General features: G+C 38.1%; 1 protein-coding gene across 2 annotated transcripts; it reads left to right on the top strand.

Moving 5' to 3' along the window:
* The first annotated feature begins 546 nt into the window (after positions 1 to 546).
* On the top strand, positions 547 to 18,560 carry rassf2b (Ras association domain family member 2b). 2 transcript variants are annotated; one of them, XR_012594342.1, is made up of 12 exons: positions 547 to 768; positions 7,675 to 7,722; positions 9,190 to 9,263; positions 10,564 to 10,639; positions 10,902 to 11,053; positions 12,392 to 12,507; positions 14,935 to 15,077; positions 15,169 to 15,322; positions 15,458 to 15,579; positions 15,717 to 15,814; positions 15,970 to 17,809; positions 17,900 to 18,560. XR_012594342.1 is itself a non-coding variant. In XM_074639365.1 (11 exons), the coding sequence occupies exons 3-11, from the start codon at positions 9,211 to 9,213 to the stop codon at positions 16,037 to 16,039; spliced, it is 984 nt and encodes a 327-aa protein (XP_074495466.1). In that variant the 5' UTR covers positions 547 to 768; positions 7,675 to 7,722; positions 9,190 to 9,210; the 3' UTR covers positions 16,040 to 18,560. The 2 variants fall into 2 exon arrangements, 1 of the variants encoding a protein (XP_074495466.1); XM_074639365.1 differs by having other exon boundaries at positions 15,970 to 18,560.
* Positions 18,561 to 21,024: the final 2,464 nt, after the last annotated feature.

The raw sequence follows: 21,024 nt of genomic DNA, 5'->3' as shown, positions 1-21,024 counted from the left end.
TTGAGCTGTTACCGGTAGGTAAATATTATTTTGTTTTCTCATTATCGTAGAAAAAAAAAGAATTGCTAGAAATGACAAAATTAAAAATATTCGGTTCAAAACTATGACATAGCAAGTCAAAACCGAGCTGTCAAAATATATATATATATCTATATTTTTTTTAATCAAAAAATCCCAATTATATTATATAAATCTGAATTATGAAATACTAAGCCATAATTATAACAATCAAATTTTGATTTATGACAGAAAATGTTTTTTTACTTACTATCTCAATAGCCTACTCAACATTTATCTATTTATTGTTGTTAGTTATTATTATAATTTTTATTTTTATACAGAGTTTGACTTGGGGCGTTTAAAAATCAGTTTTAGATTTATTCACATTTAAAGTGTTTCTACTGAATATTAATGACCGGACTGACCGTTGTGCGCATGCGCGGCTCTCCCATTGTTTTCGTGTTTTCATTCATCACCGCCACGCAGCGCGAACAAAGGGGGCGTCAGGCTCGCGCTCTGATTGGCTCCCAGCCCGGAGCCCCCCTGACGCTGCTGTGCCGCGAGCTCCAGCTCCTCCACAGCAGATGGACCTCTCGTCTCGCGCTCTCCTCCTCCTCCTCCCGCTGCTGCTGCTGGATGCACGCGCCCCCCTCAGTGATTGTTTCCAACGGCTGGAGCTCGAGCGAGTTGGACCGTTGGAGTTTTAACCGTTAAAGGACAGTAACGGACAGTAACGGTGGAAAAGAACCACGACGTCCACCGGGTTTGGTAAGCCGAGATATGTCTCCTAAAGTCGGCAGGAATCAGACAGAAGCGTCGGTGTAGCTGCTGGTCGTGATGCTGTCCGTTGGTTTGGGTTGTGGTTTGATAGCTTGATTTGTTTTTACCAAAAAGAAGACTTAGAAATGTTCTGACAACATTAAATCCAAAACAGCGACATTTATTTATTTAATTAAAGCACAGGCGACACATGTGTGGGCTTTAAAACCTCGACTGTGAGGCGTGAGTGGTGTATTTAAATCACACCCAACACTTTAGCCTAAATGTTGAGCAGAAAATTATGATTTTTATCCCATTTTTGGGGTCTGTTGTAGCAGGGAGTGTTCATACAGCTGTGTGTTAGTAGAGCAGGTTACATAACAAGCAATAGATAGTTAAGATTCCTCTCAGCTCATAGAAGGCTGGCTAGACAGAAAGTGAATAATGTTATGTAGCCTACACAGCTGCCAGTTCACTGAGGACACTTAACCAGTGCAGTTTAATACAACAGCTCTGCAATAATGAAGCTTATAATGCTCAGTTTCTGTGTTTTTAGAGAGGTGTTGATCCAACTGTATTGTAGTTTCTGATATGTTGTCTACCTGCATTGGGGTGGAGGCACCACAAGCTACAGCCTCCAAAATGATCATAAAGTTGAATTAACACCCTTAGGTCATAAACTGAACATGAAAGGATGTTTTTAGGCTACTAGACTGCATTAGTTTTAGTTATAGGACCTGATAAACTATCAATCTTTAATGAAGTATCCACTAGGGCTGCAACTACCGTTATTTCAATTGTCGATCGATTATTTTCTCGATTAAGTGTTTGATCTTTAAAATGTTAGAAATTGGTGAGAAATTTCGATCAGTGTTTCCCAAAGCCAGACGATTACACTGTTATCAGGCCATTAAATAGGCGATATCAGTCGCTATAAGCCCCATAGATGTGGGTCAATAGGGGCCTACTACACCTATTAGTAGGTTTTATCAAGTGAAGTTATAGTTTTGTTGCCTAAACCTAAAGAAGTGAAGTTGTAGTTTTGTTGCCTGAACTTAAAGAAGTTGTAGTTGTGTTGCCTAAACCCAAAGAAGTGAAGTTCTAGTTCTGTTGCCTAAACCTAAAGAAGTTGTAGCCTAAACCTCCTCTCAGCTCATAGAACGCTGGCTGGACAGAAAGTGAATATTGTTCTGGCTTATGGAGCCTACACAGCTGCCAGTTTACTAAGGACACTTAACTAGCTAACAGTAATGCAGTTTAATACAACAGCTCTGCCATAATGAAGCTTATAATGCTCAGTTTTTGTGTTTTTAGAGAGGTGTTGATCCAACTGTATATGGTAGTTTCTGATATGTTGTCTACCAGCATTGGGGTGGAGGACAAAATATTAAAAACGATACAACAGCACCACAAGCTACAGCCTCCAAAATGATCATAAAGTTGAATTAACACCCTTGGGTCATAAACTGAACATTAAAGGATGTTTGTAGCCTACTAGACTGCATTAGGTTTAGTTATAGGACCTGATAAACTATCAATCTTTAATGAAGTATCCAGTTGGGCTGGACTAACGGTTATTTCAATTGCCGATTATTTTCTCGATTAATCAATTAATTGTTTGGTCTATAAAATGTCAGAAAATGGTGAGAAATGTGGATCAGTGTTTCCCAAAGCCAGAGGATTAGACTGTTATCAGGCCATTAAATAGGCAATATCAGTCGCTATAAGCCGCATAGCTGTGGGTCAATAGGGGCCTACTTCACCTATTAGTAGGTTTTATCAAGTGAAGTTATAGTTTTGTTGTAGTTTTGTTGCATAAACCTAAAGAAGTGAAGTTGTAGTTTTGTTGCCTGTACCTAAAGAAGTGAAGTTGTAGTTTTGTTGCCTAAACCTCCTCTCAGCTCATAGAAGGCTGGCTAGACAGAAAGTGAATATTGTTCTGGCTTATGTAGCCTACACAGCTGCCAGTTTACTAAGGACACTTAACTAGCTAACAGTAATGCAGTTTAATAAAGCAGTTCTGCCATAATCAAGCTTATAATGCTCAGTTATTGTGTTTTTTAGAGAGGTGTTGATCCAACTGTAAATGGTAGTTTCTGATATGTTGTCTACCTGCATTGGGGGGGGGACAAAATATTAAAAACAATACAACAGCGCCACAAGCTACAGCCTCCAAAATGATCATAAAGTTGAATTAACACCCTTAGGTCATAAACTGAACATTAAAGGATGTTTGTAGCCCACTAGACTGCATTAGTTTTAGTTATAGTACCTGATAAACTATCAATCTTTAATGAAGTATCCAGTAGGGCTGCAACTAGCGGTTATTTTAATTGTCGATTAATCTGTCGATTATTTTCTTGATTAATCGATTAGTTGTTTGGTCTAGAAAATGTTAGAAAATGGTAAAAAATGTGGATCACTGTTTCCCAAAGCCAGACGATCAGACTGTTGTCAGACTATTAAATAGGCAGTCACTATAAGCCCCATAGATGTGGGTCAATAGGGGCCTACTACACCCACTAGTAGGTTTTATCAAGTGAAGTTGTAGTTTTGTTGCCTAATCCTAAATAAGTGAAGTTGTAGTTTTGTTGCCTAAATCTAAAGAAGTTGTAGTTTTGTTGACTAAATCTAAAGAAGTTGTAGTTCTGTTGCCTAGCAAGCAATAGATAGTTAAGATTCCTCTCAGCTCATAGAAGGCTGGCTAGACAGAAAGTGAATAATGTTCTGGCTTTAGTAGCCTACACAGCTGCCAGTTTGCTGAGGACACTTAACTAGCCAACAGTAATGCAGTTTAATACAACAGCTCTGCCATAATGAAGTTTATAATGCTCAGTTTTTGTGTTCTTAGAGAGGTGTTGATCCAACTGTATGGTAGTTTCTGATATGTTGTCTACCTGCATTGGGGTGGAGGACAAAGTATTAAAAACAATTCAACAGCACCACAAGCTACAGCCCCCCAAATGATCATAAAGTTGAATTAACACCCTTAGGTCATAAACTGAACATTAAAGGATGTTTGTAGCCTACTAGACTGCATTAGGTTTAGTTATAGGACCTGATAAACTATCAATCTTTAATGAAGTATCCAGTTGGGCTGCAACTAACGGTTATTTCAATTGTCGATTAATCTGTTGATTATTTTCTCGATTACTCAATTAGTTGTTTGGTATATAAAATGTTAGAAAATTCTAAGAAATGTGGATCAGTGTTTCCCAAAGTCAGACGATTAGACTTATCAGTCGTTATAAACCCCATAAATGTGGGTCAATAGGGGCCTACTACACCCATTAGTAGGTTTTATCAAGTGAAGTTGTAGTTTTGTTGCCTAAACCTAAAGAAGTGAAGTTGTAGTTTTGTTGCCTAAACCTATAGAAGAGAAGTTGTAGTTTTGTTGCCTAAACCTAAAGAAGTTGTAGTTTTGTTGCCTAAACCTAAAGATGTGAAGTTGTGTTGCCTAAACCTGAAGAAGTTGTAGTTGTATTGCCTAAACCTAAAGAATTTATAGTTTTGCTGCCTAAACCCCAATTTGTGTTCAAAACGGGACGTTTCATTCAGTTTTACAACATGTTAGAACGTGTTGCTTTTAAGTTTCACTTTCACTTCTACAACGTAGTAGGCCCCTATTGACCCACATCTGTGGTGCTTATAGCGACTGATAACGCCTATTTAATGGCCTGATAACAGTCAAATCTGGTGGCTAAGCCCAAGATGACGTCCTCAAATGTCTTGTTTTGTCCACAACTCAAAGATATTCAGTTTACTGTCATAGAGGAGGAAAGAAACCAGAAAATATTCACATTTAAGAAGCTGGAATCAGAGAATTAAAAACTACTTTTTTCTTAAAAGATTACTAAAACAGATTAATTGATTTATCAAAATAGTTGACAATTAATATAATAGTTGACAACTAATCGATTAACCATTGCAGCTGTAGTATCCAGTCAACTAAGGCTGCAATCGATAGCAAAAAAAAGCTCATGGTGACATCTTAAAATGTCTTGTTTTGTCCGACCAAACAGCCCAAACCTGAAGATAATCAGTTTACCATCATAGAAGACTATGAAACCTCACGTTTAAAAAGCTGGAACCAGTTAATATTTTTGCAGTTTTTGGCTTGGAAACATAACTGGAATGATGATTAATCGATTAATAAAATAGCTGCAGACAGATTTCTTCTTTCTAATCGCTGCAGCTCTGCAGTCAACAAAGAGGCACGAATAGTTTCAGCTTGATCTGGAGAGTCTGGAAGCCATATTTAGATTCTTGCAACGCTTTCTTGACAACCCCAGTACGCATAATGAGGAGCAGGAGACACACACACACACACTATTTCTGGTTTCTGGAGCTCAGATGTTTTCGTTGTTGCTATGACAATGGTGACAATAGAGAGGCAGAGCAGTACTAATGTGGAGGCTGGAGTTAGGGGTGGACCGGAGGAGGTTTCGAGCTATTCATCATCCATTTCAGCCAAAGTCTTTGACAGAGGACGTTCAGAGGCAGCAGGGCAAGAGGGCAGAAAACAAGCCAGCATGTGTGTCAATGAAACAGAGAGGGAGAGAGGAGGAGAGGGGGGGGTCAGGAAGTTGTGGTCATGAGTTTTAATAGCATTGTGGATGGTTATTCACAAGGGAATCACGAAGGAGACAGAGGAGACAGCTGAATGAGAAAAACAGTCCAGACAGCAGAGAGGAAACAATTCCCTTATCAGAAACATTTTAATAAAACAACTGAGCAGATGAGACATAAAGATATAGAGAAAGATGGAGGCTGAGGATTGGCTGATGAGGCACAGGAGGATTCAGGGACTCAATGATGAAGTCTACATTTGGAGAAGATCTGGAACAGGACTGGGTCAGCTGTAGGTCAGTCCGTCTGCATTCATATGCTGCTGTTGGCTTCAAAATAAAAAGCTTTCTGCAGTCTAAATGTCACACAGATAATTTCCACAGAGACGAGCTCCTCTGGTTATAACGGATGAACAGCTATCACTGGTCTGGAACTGTTTGGGTACAAATATCTAATTGGACAACATTGATGAAGTTATGACATTTTGAAGGCACACAACCGAGAGGCGGTAATTCCAGTTCAGGCTAATTTCATTCTTTTTAGACTCAATATATATTCAATTTGAGTCCTTTCAGGCCAACAGAATGATTCAGTGTGTCTCCACCAGACAACAACAGCATTTAAACATTGATATTGGAAAATAATACAAATAATTTAAAAGAAAAGTTAACTGTATAAATAATAAAGACCATTTCAGAGCTGCAAGTTAGTTGTCAACTATTAAATTAATCTCCAACTATTTTGATAATCAAAAAAAACACTGATCACCATTTTCTGACATTTTATAGACCAAACAAGTTTTAGATTAATTGAGAAAATAATCAACAGATTAATCAACAATGTAAAATAATCGTTAGTTGCAGCCCTAGAACAGATTTTATTTTTGGTGTTTGGGAAAGAGGGGTAGCATTGAAGGAATTTTGACTCATGACCTCAGTATTTCTAAAATTCTGGTTATGTTCCTGGAACTGGGTATTATTGAAAATCAATACTTTTTTTGTATTGATGTCAAATGTTTGGTCAGATTCATAGTCTTGCTTGCTTTTTCTTTTGTCAGATAGCTCCTGAGTTTTTACCACACATTTCTTTTATAGCTGCTTCTGTTTGAATAACATTTAACTGAATTTTTACTTTATTTTCTTAAAAAATTACTCAAAGTGATTAATCAATTATCAAAATAGTTGTCGATTCATTTAATAGTTGACAACTAATCGATTAATCGTTGCAGCTCTACTGTAATGTAGCCTTTGCAGCCAGGGAAAGATGAAGCTTTGTCACAATATTGCAATAAATGCAAACCCCTAGACAATATCTAGTTTCATATCACAACATCAGTATTTCACTGAAATACCTCCCAGCTCTGTCATGTGGTCTTGAGCTGAAGAAAACAAGTAAAATCCCCTTTGGACAAAGTCAAAAATACACTTTCATCAAGCCCAAACAAGTCTGTTTTTCTGCAAACACTAAACACATTTATTACAGCAGTGAATGATGCTCCAGCAGCAGCAGCTTTAAAGGTTAAATGTCTGATTTGATCTTTATTTCCTGAGGTAACGTCAGGGAACGATCGATTTCGTTATCAGATGACAAGTTAGTTGACTTAAAGTTCACGTCGTTCTTGTGACACACAATTACAACATTGTCTTGGTTTGACAGCCTGTCACATGTCTGTCTCCAACCGCTGGCATCACCCGCTAATGAGTCTACGAGCACAACTGCCCTTGACCACGACCGCGGTATTAAAGACTAATGATTTCTATTGTGTAGCTGAATGGTTGAGCTTTTGAGCGCTTGACAGGGCTAATATAGGTGCTGAAATATTGATAGGCCTTGGCAGGGGGCTGGGCTGATTGCTGTTTAATATTTAATTTGTCCACAATAACTGAACACATCTCTTTCAGAGATTGACAGGCTCAGTTTATTTATCAGCGCGGTGTGTTTAAAGCTGCTACATTACACCGCCTGTCTGAATATCTTTGTTTACACTATAATGTTCAGGTATGTGTCAGATCTAGATGTGTGAGTACTATCAGTCTTTCTACCCGGGCTCGTTTGTGTGTTTAAACAACTCTTTGTTTGGGTGTGCATGATAACTCATACGAGCTGCTTGAATTGAGGAAGTTTTAGGCCGTGTCAGGGCTAGTGTCAGCTTCCTGTGTGACTGACTGAGCAAAGGAGGAAGTGATTTAACGGAAGGGGAGCACTTCCTTTAAACGCCCCCACTTCTTGCTCGTCTGCTCGCTGTCACACTCGCAAGAAAAGGCGTTTGAAACCGACACCTGAGTGACAAAGCTACTAATACCTGCCTTAACATTTCTCTCTCTCGCTCTCTCTCTACATCTGCAGCTCCCTCTATTTCTGGTGACTCAACAAGATCACACAGTCTTCACTACGGTAAGAGCTCTTCTGGTCTTATAACTGACATTTATACCGCATTTAGTTGGCAGGCATGTCTCTCTGAGTATAGGGATAGAGATATGTTGTGATATATTACTTTTTTTCAACTGCAAATTATGCAGTTTGTCAACATCTGTTTTATCTAATAAGACACAGTTTTCACTCTGTTCATCTCAGAGTTTTTTTTCCCCCATATCTAGAGGTCAGAGGTCAGAGGTCAAGGGACCCCTTTGAAAATGGCCATGCCAATTTTTCCTCGACAAAATTTAGCGTAACTTTGGAGCATTATATAGTGTTCTTCCTGACAAGCTAACATTATTGATCCCAATCGATTCCTTAGATTTTCTAGTTTCATGTGATACCAGATACCTTCATTTTAGCTCTAAGACTGAGCCTGTTGCAGCGGGTCTCAGAGGAGTAATTTTGCTTTATTTTTAGACTTATGTATCAGCAATATCAGCATGGATCATTTGGCCTCTTTGGAGCTCTTTGTTTGAGAGGTTGTCTGTATGTTGCTTTGAAATCTCACAGTATCAAAAACTGTTTAGTTGCTGCTAATGTTTATCCAACCTAAGAAAAAGAAACTTTACAGCTGAAAGATGTTCCACAAATCTTTTTAATTATTTGTATTTTAGGAGCTAAACTAAACGACCATTTAAACACACAAACAAAGACTGTTTGTTTTTGTGTAAAAGCATGAAATGTAGGAGAAAAGAAGATTAATTCAAGGAAATAAACTGACTCATGTTTCTAGAGTTTGAGATGAGTCCTCTTGGATGAGCTGTGAAACACGTCTTCAATTCTTCACCTTTATGTCCTATTGATTTCATTTTAAGGATTCATGTATTGTGTGTATAGATTCAAGTATGATAGATAAATGATGGCTTTCTCAAAGATAAATGTTTAAGCAGCTGAAATGATTTGGCTGTGCGGGTGGTGGCACATGTGTCCTCCACCTGTTCATCTTGTTTCCGGGGGCTTCTGTCCTGCCTGTCCTCTGCTGATGCACAACGACAAATATACACAAACGTTCAGCAAAGAGGGAAGGAAAACTCTACGGGGTGATGGCTGAGTGCCATTTAAAACAGCTGCGTGCGTGCAGAGAGGCAAAGACATGAGGAGAGAATTAAAGGGGTGACAGGAAAGAAAAGATATATTGTAGGAAAGAGGAGAAAGAGAGCAGCTGTCTCACTCCATCACACACCAAATGTTTGATTTGTTTAGTGGCGGTTTAACTGTTAACTATGAGTTCTCTTGAAGGAAATACATTGACAGGAAACTAGATATGATCTGCTTTTATTGTTTACTATGTGGAGCTTTACCTCCTCCTCCTCCTCCTCTTCCTGCAATCACTCTCCTCCTCTCCAGGCTTCTTGTCTTCATGTCTTGCTGCTGGTCATGAGGAGTCATGAGACAGAGAGAGAAAATGTATTAACACTCTGTGTTTGCTTCTTTGTTTCTTAGCTCCTCTCATGCTGACTGAGAATGGATGATACAGAGTACGGGGTTCAGATTGGAGAGAACAAGTTCATCAGGAAGTAAGGATTCAATACCTCGCTGTACACTATACACACATATACAAACTGCTGAATATAACAGTCTATTGAACCTTTATAGCCGCAGATATGCTTGCTTTTAATTACGCATTCGCGTTCGCATGACACTCCCTCGTGTACCCTGCATCTGTTTTGAGAGTTGGTTGTGTACGTAGTCAGAAATTAATGCAGGGCGTATGCAACACAAGCGCCTGGTTAAAAGCAATTATATCTCCAGCCTATTAGCCTTTGGTATGTGTGTTAAATCATGATCTATTTGCAAACTTGTGCATACTTTACTGACAAGCACACATACATTTATTGATTGATTTAAGTGTGTAACATATAAGTACTTGATTTAAAGGGAAACTTTGCCGATTTTCAACCCGCAGTGTGGGTGGTACATGGAAATGTGCAAATGAACGATGTTTGGCTTTCCTCCGTGCACCCGCCAGCAAATGTCCGCCAGATGACCCTCACCGCTCGGTGAGCAGCGGGCTCCAGGCGCCAGCAACATGGAGGGAAGCCAAACATCGTTCTAGGCCGACAGACGCTCACTGACGGCCCCAAACTGTCCGACGGCCGACCGTTGGCTTGGTGTGTCAGGGCCTTAATACTGGGTTAACTTTACCCAGGAATTGTTTTGACCAGGTGTTAGTTGTGTTTTTGTAGTACAATTTAGCTACTTACCCAAACTAAAATATTGTATAGTTGTAAATTGTTATGATCTATAGTCACAATATGTTACTGATAATAATAATGTGTATCCTTTGCAGTTTTGTGTCTAATGCTGGTTCAAAACAACCCATAGGTGCTGGGTAAAGTAGTAACGTAGTGTCGGTATGATATTGACCCAAACTCTGTCCATTTTGACCCCGTGATTTTTAGTGTGTATAATTATCCCATAGAGGCTGGCAAGAGACTATAACGCAAACAAGATGATCACCAAATCACGGAAACAGAAATGTCCTGCTATAAAGGATACAGTGTTCTCTGTCTTGAAATCTCACCAAAACTAAAATCTCCTCATCAAAAAGCTAATTCAACATATAACCTTCAAATCAGGATTCAGAATTACCCTTTTCTAGCATATCTCAAGTCTCTATAAGTAGATTTTCACACTGTAATTAATTAATATCAAAGTCTGGACAGCAGGAAATCAATCTAACCACAGTAGGTGCTTTGTAAAATGTAATGTGAACTACACATGATGCATTAGTGGACTAAAAATATCAGTGAAATCAGCAGCATGCTCCTTTTAAACAGCATTTCCTGCTCAGTGATTCAACATCTCTGTCTCCAGGGCAACAGTCCTCTCACATCTGAAGACGTACAACCTCTACTATGAAGGACAGAATCTGCAGCTCAGACACAGAGAGGTGTGTTTACTCTTATTTTAATGTTTTATCCTCCTTTTCAACAGAAGCACTCTTCACCACTCCGCCGTCTGTCTGTCTGCCTTCCTGTCGCCCTTTTTACTTTCTCTCTCAGTCATTTGTAATTTAATATACCCTACCCATTATAATCTGTATCCCAAAGGGGTAATAACGGTCCATTGTGTGTGTTTCTTTATATATATATGTGTGTGGGAGTGTGTGTGTGGGAGTGTGTATATTGACCACAGCTCCTCTCTCCCAACAGGAAGAGGGCGAGCTGATCGTTGAGGGCTTGCTCAATATCTTCTGGGGCCTGCGGCGACCAATCAGGCTTCAGATGCAGGATGACCACGAGCGGATCCGACCGCCCCCCTCCTCAACGTCCTGGCACTCGGGTTGCAATCTGGACAGTCAAGGGTAAGAGGTCCAGACGGATCCAGTTACACCTTGCTGACCGGAAACGCTGATACGCAGCAGGTCAGCGGGGGGCAGATATAGATTATGTCTAGTTTGTCTGGTGAAAAATTACGTTAAATTAAATAATTGATTTGCACAGTTTGCTAAATTCTTTTTGGCCATAGTCCATAGACAAAAGGTAACCTTTTAACCCACACCTCTTTGGCTCAGTTTTGGATTTTGCCCCAAGCTACCACAGATCAATTTGTGTCAATAGGCTTGAAGCCCCATTTTCAGCTCTGTAATCTCATTCTTCAGAAGAAGTTCCAGGGATAACAGAGCTCACAGGCATGCAGCTGACATTTAGAGATAAAATAACTTGCAGGAAATAGACCAAACAACATCAACACTTCATGAAAACGGACATTAACTTTGAAGTAACTAAATCACCTTTAAAACCACAGCTGTAACGTTTATTTTCCTTAGGTTGGATACCAGTTTAGGGATGCAACTAAGGTTTATTTTCATTATCGTTTAAGCTGCTGATTATTTTCTAGATTAATCATCTAAAAAGGTTCATTATACAGTGTAAAATACAATTTTCCAAGTCCAAGGTGATGTCTTTAAATGTCTTATTTTGTCCAAAACCCAAAGTTTTCAGTTTAATATTATATAAAACAAAGAACAGCAGGAAATTTCCATATTTGAGAGGCTGAAAACAGCATTTTATGCCATTTTTGCATGAAAAATTACTTTAACGATTAATAAATTATCAAAATATTTGCCGATAATTTTTCTGTCGATCAACTAATCGATTAGTCGACTAATCGTTGCAGCTCTATACCAATCAGCAGCAACAAAACAGGTCGGGCTATCAGGTTTTGATACTGTGAGTTTTCAAAGCAACATACAGACAACCTTTCAAACAAAGAGGCCTAATAATCCATGCTGATATTACTGATACATCAGTCCATAAATAAAGCAAAATTACTTTAAATATCAAAGGAAAAACTCTCACAGAATACCGAAAAACTACATGAACAAAGAGGAACATCTGTCACAAGATGAAACTGACCAACAAGGTTGTGACGTACATACATTATGTGGTGTATAAGTGGTTAACAAAATGCTGCTGCTTGGCAGGAAATCTAATAAAAAGACTCACCTCAGTATCAGTGTCTGCTATGGTGACGTTGTTACTCCAAAGTTAAAGTCTTACACTGTTGACATTATGACTTACTGCAACCACCCCTCACTTTTTTCTAAAGTGTTTTTCATCTATAGCCAATATCATTAAATGTAATAACAGTTGATTTATGTTTACAGTCTCTTCGTCTCTCTCTTATTTCCTTTCTGAAGTTCCCCCAACAGCACAGATGGTCAACAGATGACAGAGCAGAGCCCGCCCACAGTGGAAGTGACGCCGCCTGACAACCAACCAGAAGACAACGGTGTGATGGAGGAACAGGCAGACGGTTAGTGGCTTTACTGATGTTATAAATATGGTAACAAACTGTATATCACTCCCTTTGGCTTTAATAAGGATCCAGTGGTCAACATCATACATTAATCCCAAAACAACCAAATTAATAAATAATACTTTTTCATTTGTTTTATTTGTGTTGACTCATCAGTTCCCAAGACATAAAAAGAGACATTGCATTACGTCATTAAGATCAAATTAACTTGGCTTTAAAAAAAACACTGTGGACCAAATCTCTAATTAACCTTCAGCTGCTTTATATAAACATCCCATCACTGCTGGGTGGAAACCTCTCATCTCCTAAATGGTGCGTGAGGAAGGAATTAAAGCCTTATTTTTAGTTTGTCCAGAGTTGTATTAGAGGGGTTTTTTCAACCCGTAAAGGAGTATACTGTATAATTTATATTAGTTAAAATAAAATAGATGACAAGGTTTGCATATGACAATGGTGTTATAATATAGAAAAAGAAGTGAGCACCACATTATCCACCATTTGAACGTAACACCTATTTTAAAAAAAGAATGCCAGCACATAATTATCTCTCAGGATCAGTCAGTATTGTAAGTTCTTAGTTAAAAGATAAGTCGACATGTTTCTTTTCAGAGTAAATGAAATAAAATCAAAATTCCAGCGCACACCAGGGTACTTTTATAGACACCATTTTATTGATAAATTACATTAAAAACACGTTTTCACATGTTGCTTCATCAGATTCGCTTTGTGCTTGATTGACATCAGCTGTGCCTTAAATCAGCTGTGCCTTAAATCATCTAGTGCCGATGAGCAAAAAATACTACAGACCAAACTACAGCTCCATTTCACAAGTCAACAATAATAAGTAGCAACTTGATATAAATATTACAACATATAAATATTACAATATAAAGAAAAACATTTCTATTATGAGATACAAAAAATTAGTTCAACAGAGTAGATATTTCCATTGGTAATCTATCATAAACATTTCCAGAAGGTACCATAAAAACAATTGATAAGGTACATATAAAAAACTAGTAGAAAAAGGTAGAAAATTCATGTATACTGGAAAAACAAAGTTTGGAAACTTGTGTTTGGTTGATTATTTCTCTGTTGTTACAATGATAATTGGCATTGTATTTTACATCGTTGGAAAGCCTGTTTATTTACCTTCGCAATGATGTCCAACTTGTAAGGATCATGCATTTGTGGGATGAGCAGCACAGCTGATTATGTGGGTAGCGCCCAAGAAAAATTTGCCAAAATGCTCCGTCAATGGTAAACAGTGTATTCTCCTGTTGGTGTTGACTCTTGTTTTGAGTTGTTTGGTGGATTGGATGATTGAACTCTATCAGTAACAAGGAACAAACAAGACATATTGGCTATTTTACACTTTATTCATTTAATACACCGTCAGGAGCCTCAGTAGCGGTGGAAGATCCATACGCAGCCACAACAGCCTGGCACCTCCTCCTCATGCTGGTCACCAACCTGGTCACACGTTGCTGTGGGATGGCGTTCCATTCCTCAACCAGGATTCATTGCAGGTCAGCCAACGAGGTTGTGTTGGTCACTCTAACACGTACAGTACGCTCAACCTGATCCCACATGTTGAATTGGGTTGAGGTGTGGACTCTTGGCAGGCCGTTCCATTCTCTCTACTCCCACATTGTGGAGGTAGTCTGTGATAACCCTGGCTCTGTGGGGGCGAGCGTTGTCATCTTGGAGGATGAAGTTAGGTGCCAGATTGTGGAGATATGGGATCGCCACTGGCTGCAGAATCTCATCCCGATATCTCCCTGCATTGAGATGGCCTTCAATGATGACAAGCCTTGTTTTGCCAGAGAGGAAGATGCCGCCCCACACCATGACACAGCCCCCACCAAAAGCTGTTACTCCATCGGTGCAACAATCAGCATAGCGTTCTCCGCGTCGTCGCCATACTTTAACCCTGCCGTCCAACTTTGGCAGACAGAACCTGGACTCATCACTGAACATGACATTCCCCCACATGTTCAGGTTCCATTGTCTGTGTTGTCGACACCAGCGCAAGCGGGCCTGACGGTGGAGGGCAGTCATTGCAGGCTTCCTGGTAGCCTTATGAGAATACACTGTTTACCATTGGCAGAGCATTTTGGTAAATTTTTCTTGGGCGCTCCCCACATAATCAGCTGTGCTGCTAATCCCACAAATGCATGATCCTTACAAGTTGGACATCATTGCGAAGGTAAATAAACAGGCTTTCCAACGATGTAAAATACAAAGACCATTAGCATTGTAACAACAGAGAAATAATCCACCAAACACAAGTTTCCAAACTTTGTTTTTCCAGTTTATATATCAGAAAAAAAGCTACTATACAAACATACTACAATGTTTCTTTTCATGTTGAGACACTGAATAATAACAGATAATCTAAGATAATAATTGTTGATTGGACAGAGGACAATGAGAGCTCCGCTCAGCTCCTCAGGACGAAGAGCGATGCCGGCGTCTTAAGACGGGGCCAGCGGCGGTCACCGAGCGACCAGAGGAAAATCCGACGGCATCGCTTCTCCATCAACGGGCACTTCTACAACCATAAGGTGATGTCAGTGGAATATCTGTACACAAATGTACACACTTTAAGTTATAGAGGAAAATAAATTAACGCTTTAATGTTTTTGTTTTTGTCAGACTTCAGTGTTTACTCCTTCTTTCGGCTCGGTGACTAACGTTCGGATCAACAGCTGCATGAGGACACCTCAGGTGCTTCGAGTTCTCCTCAACAAGTTTAAAATTGAAAACAGCCCAGATGATTTTGCGCTCTACCTCGTCCATACAAGTGGAGGTGAGTCTGAAGTACTCAGTTTATTTCTGGTTTGTCAAGAGAAGGAATTCTTAATAATGAAAACGCACATATATACATTATTTGTTTATTTTTGCTCTGTTACCTGATACCTTTGTGAATGTGTTGATGTTTCAGAGCGTGTGAAACTGAAGCGAAGTGACTATCCTCTGGTGCTGAGAGTGATGCAGGGCCCATGTGAGCAGGTCTGCAAGGTTTTCCTCATGGAAGAAGACCTCGTAGAAGAAGTCACATATGATGTAAATCCCCACATTCACTGTAACAAAGATATGAACATGTCTTACTCCTTTCCTCTGTGTCTCCGATATCCTGTTATTTACCTCATATTAGTCTCTTTTTTGAGCTTTGTCATTATATTTCTCCTCCCTTCCACCAGGTGGCGCAGTATATCAAGTTTGAAATGCCTGTGCTGAAGAGTTTCATCACCAAACTGAAGGAGGAGGAGGACAGAGAGGTGGTGAAACTGACGAGAAGGTACAAGAACATACTGTTTATATAATCTACTATAATGACCACAGTCTTCTACATGTTCATCAGCTGTTATGAGCTCACAAAACAGAGCATTTTAATTATTATAAAGAGCATCTTTGCCGACACACATTTATTCTTTCTCTATCTTGTACTTGCAGGTATACGTACCTGCGGTGTAGAATTGAGAAGCAGCTCGGTTGTCTTCCAGAGGGGGCAACGTGTATGTAACCTGCTCATCAAACTGTCAGAAGTAGCACATCCTCCATCCAGCTGTGACCAAGAATCAGCTGACAACAACACCGACGTATGTGTTTTCAGCGATTATCCTGCTCCTCCTCAATTCCTGCCTCTAAATGGAGGCACGTCTTTTTTTTTCTCCAAATCATCCAAGCAATCAACCTACAGATAAACTTTAACATGCTTTATTGTGTGCATGTTAAGTGGGACCATCTCAGCAATAGTCTTCAGACCCAATCACAGTTTCTCTTTTTCACAACGTACAGTACACACAGAAAACAAGACATTCCTCTACTCTTGAGTACTTTTAAACTTTTTGCGGTGCAGTATTTTGCAGAATGAGCCTAAAATGAGAAGTCCTGTCTTCTGTCTCTGCCCTTCAGATTGCCAGCTGATACCCAAAATCAATTTAAAGCACAAACATCATATAATATGAGCGTAATAAAGTGCCTGTTAAAAGGTTTCTCCAAGCACAAAGTACAACAGAACAACATCAGACCACAGAGTTTCTGTTGAAACCGACCAGACCACAAAGAGACGGTCGTGCCCTCAAAAGCTGCGTGCCTTTTATGTCCCTCGCATGTTTGAGAATTTGTTAAATATAGTAATTGAAGGAATTTAACATCCCCGCTCCATTTTATCTCCGCTGAGAAGTTCACTGCAGGGATTATTATAGAGCATGTGAACAGATAATCTGTTTATGTTATGACCGTCTCTCTGTTGGTGGTCTGATGGAGACAACAGTCTGTTGTTTTTCTGCAGACAAACTCTCAACTCTCAAACTGAATGTTAAAGACATTTTATGATTGAAGTTAAAGGAATAGTTTGACATTTTGGGAAACATTTTCTTGCTGAGAATTAGATGTTTTCTGTATAACATCAGCTGGTTATCTTATCTTAGCAAAAAGATTGGGAACAGCTAGCCTGGCTCTGTCTGGAGGTCACAAAATCCACCAACCAACTCCACTAAAGATCACTGATAAACATGTTGTTTCTCATTTGTTTTAATCTGTACTAGTGGTGTCGCGATATAACGGTATTGATGATAACCGTGATATTTAAAAATGAAATATTGGCATCATGTTAATAATATACATATGTTAATGTTGAGTAAATAATCCAGTGCCTCTTAAATCATTTTATATATACAGTTATGGTTACAGACTCTCTCCACCGCCCTACACTCGTACTTTGAGTGTAAATAATTTGTCAAAAAAGAGACAAAACGCAAAATAAACAAAGTTTAAGAGGAATTCGACTGATAGAAGTAAAATAAAAAAATTATTTTCCATAGTTATCGCAATACTATAATTATGTGAATTCTTTTGGCCACGATAATCGTGTGTGCAACTGATTATTATTTTCATTGTCAATTAATCTGATTATTTTCTCGATTAGTCGATTAGTTGTTTGGTCTTTTAAAATGTCGATCAGTGTTTCCCAAAGCCCAAGATGACGTCCTTAAATGTCTTGTTTTGTCCACAACTCAAACATATTCAGTTTACTGTCATAGAGGAGTAAAGAAACCAGAAAATATTCACATTTAAGAAGCTGAAATCAGAATTTAGACTTTTCTTTCAAACTGATTAATCGATTATCAAAAGAGTTGGCGATTAATTTAATAGTTGACAACTAATCGATTAATTGTTGCAGCTCTGGACTGTTTCTCAGTCAGGACATGTTATTTGTCGTTTTTGACACTTCAGGTTTTGTACGGATTAAACAAACAAGAAATAACGTGTTAATCAGTGAGCTTTAGAGGTGCTGGTAGTGCTGGTAGGTGGGTTTGGATCGAGTCCGGCTAGCTGTTTCCCACTGTTTCCAGTCTTTGTGCTAAGCTAAGCTAACCAGCTGCTTGCTTCATATTTACTGTACGGTATCAATCTTCTCATCAAACTCTTGTCAAGAAATCAAATAAGCTTCACAAACTATTCCTTTAAAGAAAAAAATCCATCCTGAAACAACACGTTTGGCCTTATAAGACGACAAGATGTCATGTTGAGATTTTAAAAAGCACAGCAAAATGAACAATTTTTCACACAATGACCCCTGGTAAGCGTTGGACTTTGGACTGGCTGGACAAAAATGAAAGAATATTCACGGATGGACTTCTTCTTTTTTTATTTTTACATCCAACAGAGAATGACACCAGAGCGAACAATCCACATAACTGTGAATTATACCAATCGTCTTTGTCAGAAGAATGTTGTAAAATGTATGAATGAGCATTTCAGAGCAGCACAATTTGCCTCCACATGTACAGCGCTTTACTTTTGTCTGCCTGTCTGTTCAATATCTCCACACATCGTCGCCGTACAGTACGAAGTGTGAGAGTGAGAGTGTGCATGTTATATTTTTAGTGACTCTTTAAAAAGACTTGCCTGCTTTTGTATTGTGTCTTTTACAAAATAATGATCTTTAAGATGTTAACATGCCACTACTTGGAAAAATGTAGGTTTTTACGTACAATGATTGTTATTTAATAATAAAAACAAAAGTTATCTTGAGAAAAGCATGTAATTTTATATATATAACTGTAATCTCCTTCAGGTCAGTGGGTGAAACGCCCAGCGTGTTATATAATGATGTTTAAATCTGGTTGTATAATTTAAAAGAGAGAGATATATAACGTTAGTCGAAGCTTCGGGAGAGTTCATTAAGGGTTTATTCACTAAGTGGTTAAATAATTCAGATAAAATTAGACACACACAGACAGGTATTTATGTGTGATGTGGGTGCTACAGCAGCTTACTGCCCTCCCAGCCAATGAGCAGGTGTGAGACGGCGTGATCCAGCCCACCTGACGGAGAGATTGTCTGGAGGATAAACGGGCTGGCCCCGAAACACACTTCTTACTGTCAGAAGAGTCTGAGCTGAGAACGAACACGCCGTGGTTTTTACTGTCAGGAGACGAACGTCATCTTCCTTTAACTCACAAACAGCCACTCAACAGGTGAGATTGTTTATTATTATTATTGTTTATTTAATATAAACTGGTATGGATATGTTTCTTTTGAGTTCAGCGGGTTTGAATGTTTTCAGTGGTGGAGTACATTTACTTTACTTGTACTTTGCGTTCCATTTCCTGCTGCATTTCTGACACTTATAGTTACTTTTTACATTAAAAAAACCTGATATGATGCAGTACTATACTACTAATCTACACAGTAGTATACAAAGTATCTGAAAGTGGCTCCACATTGATGGACTACGACAATAAAAAGCTTTATAAGCTAAAATCTGAATAATAATATTTTATAATGGAACTTTTCTGCATAATGAGTACTTTTACTTAAGATACTTTAATTACATTTTGCTGATAATACTTCTGTATTTTTACTTAAATAACATTTTTGAGTTCAGGACTTTTACTTGTAATAGAGTACTTATAGATTATGGTATTTCTACTTTTACTCAAGTAACATTGTGAATTCAGGACTTTTACTTATAATGGAATATTTATAGATCATGGTATTTCTACTTTTGCTTAATTAAGTAACATTTTAAATTACTTTTACTTGTAGTGGAGTATTTATAGACTACAGTATTTCTACTTTTACTTAAGTAACATTGTGAATTCAGGACTTTTACTTATAATGGAGTATTTATAGACTATAGTATTTCTACTTTTTCTTAAGTAAAGCATCTGAGTACTTCTTCCACCACAGCTTATTTTCCATAGTTGTTTTTGTGACTGAATTTCTCTTTATTCGTATCTCTCTTTATATCTTTATTATTTATTCTTTGTTATTTTAATTTGTCCTCTGCAGAATAAATCGGGACAAATTATCTCTGGAAAGCAGACACAATAATACGCTGGTAAACAGATCAGACTGCTCCAAATTCATAATGAGACGTTTTATCTTCCTTCTTGGTGAGTCAGTGCAGCTGTAATCTGGGAGTCACTGGATTATTGTCAAACTAAGTGACCCGGTGTAATTATAGCTCAACTCATCTTTTTAGAGGACACGGATTAGACTTTGTTTTTTTGACGGCAGAGCAAATTATGTCATAATGCTCACTGGTGGAAAATCACTGGTGGGAGAAGTACTAAGTAAATACTAAGTATTAACATTGTTTACTGAAGTACCACACTATAGAAATATTCCATTACAAGTAAGTATTTGCAATAAAATATATTAAAAGTATGAAAAGTAAAAGTACTCATGATGCATAATAGCTCCAGTCAGTTATATTATTGCATTATTGTGCACCATTATTATTGATGTATTAATATATAAACAGTATTTTAATCTACAATAATGCATCATATTTTCCAAACTGATCACATATTTTGTATGTATTTGTACCTCTATCTGAAAAGTAAATAGTAACTATAGCTGTTAAATAAATGTAGTGAAGTAACAAGTACAATATTTCCCTCTGAAAAGTATAGTAGTATAATATATAATATATAGTATAAAATGAAACCATTCAAGTAAAGTACCTACACAGTAGAGTATGTGTACTTACTGTAGTTACTTTCCACCATTTCATAGTAAAATATTATTACTGTATAGTGTACATATTACATATTCTGCATATATAATATATACTGTAATATGTTATGTATATTAATACTCATACTATAAATAGTACACACATGGTTGCTGGAGTTGTACTACTGGATTTCTTCTGCACAAATATTTGCAGTATTTTCTTATATTTATTTTTATATAGTAAGGCATTGTAATGCATATATTGTATCTAGCTTTATAATGACATTTCTTATTTTATTTGCATTTATTTCATTCAAATAGTTGTGCTGCTGCTCTTACATGTCAGTTTCTCCCCTCAAGATTTATCTAATTCTTCCTGTAAATCGGGTGTAAGGGTTAAACGCTGAGATAACATTTATTTAACAGTGTCGTGATCATTAATGCAGCAGATCTTGTCTACAGAGCCAGACTGTCTCTCCTCCAGCAGATCCTAATGAAAGGGCATTAGAGAGATTATGACAGCTATCTGATCCCACG

This window comes from Sebastes fasciatus, chromosome 6 (assembly GCF_043250625.1).
Source record: "Sebastes fasciatus isolate fSebFas1 chromosome 6, fSebFas1.pri, whole genome shotgun sequence".
Lineage (NCBI taxonomy): Eukaryota > Metazoa > Chordata > Actinopteri > Perciformes > Sebastidae > Sebastes > Sebastes fasciatus.
This window is presented reverse-complemented; position numbering and strand designations above follow the sequence as displayed.

Bases quoted from the DNA above. Each gene is read 5' to 3' on its own strand.
- rassf2b (XM_074639365.1), top strand. From the start codon at position 9,211: ATGGATGATACAGAGTACGGGGTTCAGATTGGAGAGAACAAGTTCATC. The intron at 12,508-14,934 runs GTTAGTGGCTTT...TTGATTGGACAG, and splicing joins GATGGAGGAACAGGCAGACG to AGGACAATGAGAGCTCCGCT. The intron at 15,815-15,969 runs GTACAAGAACAT...TTGTACTTGCAG, and splicing joins GTGGTGAAACTGACGAGAAG to GTATACGTACCTGCGGTGTA.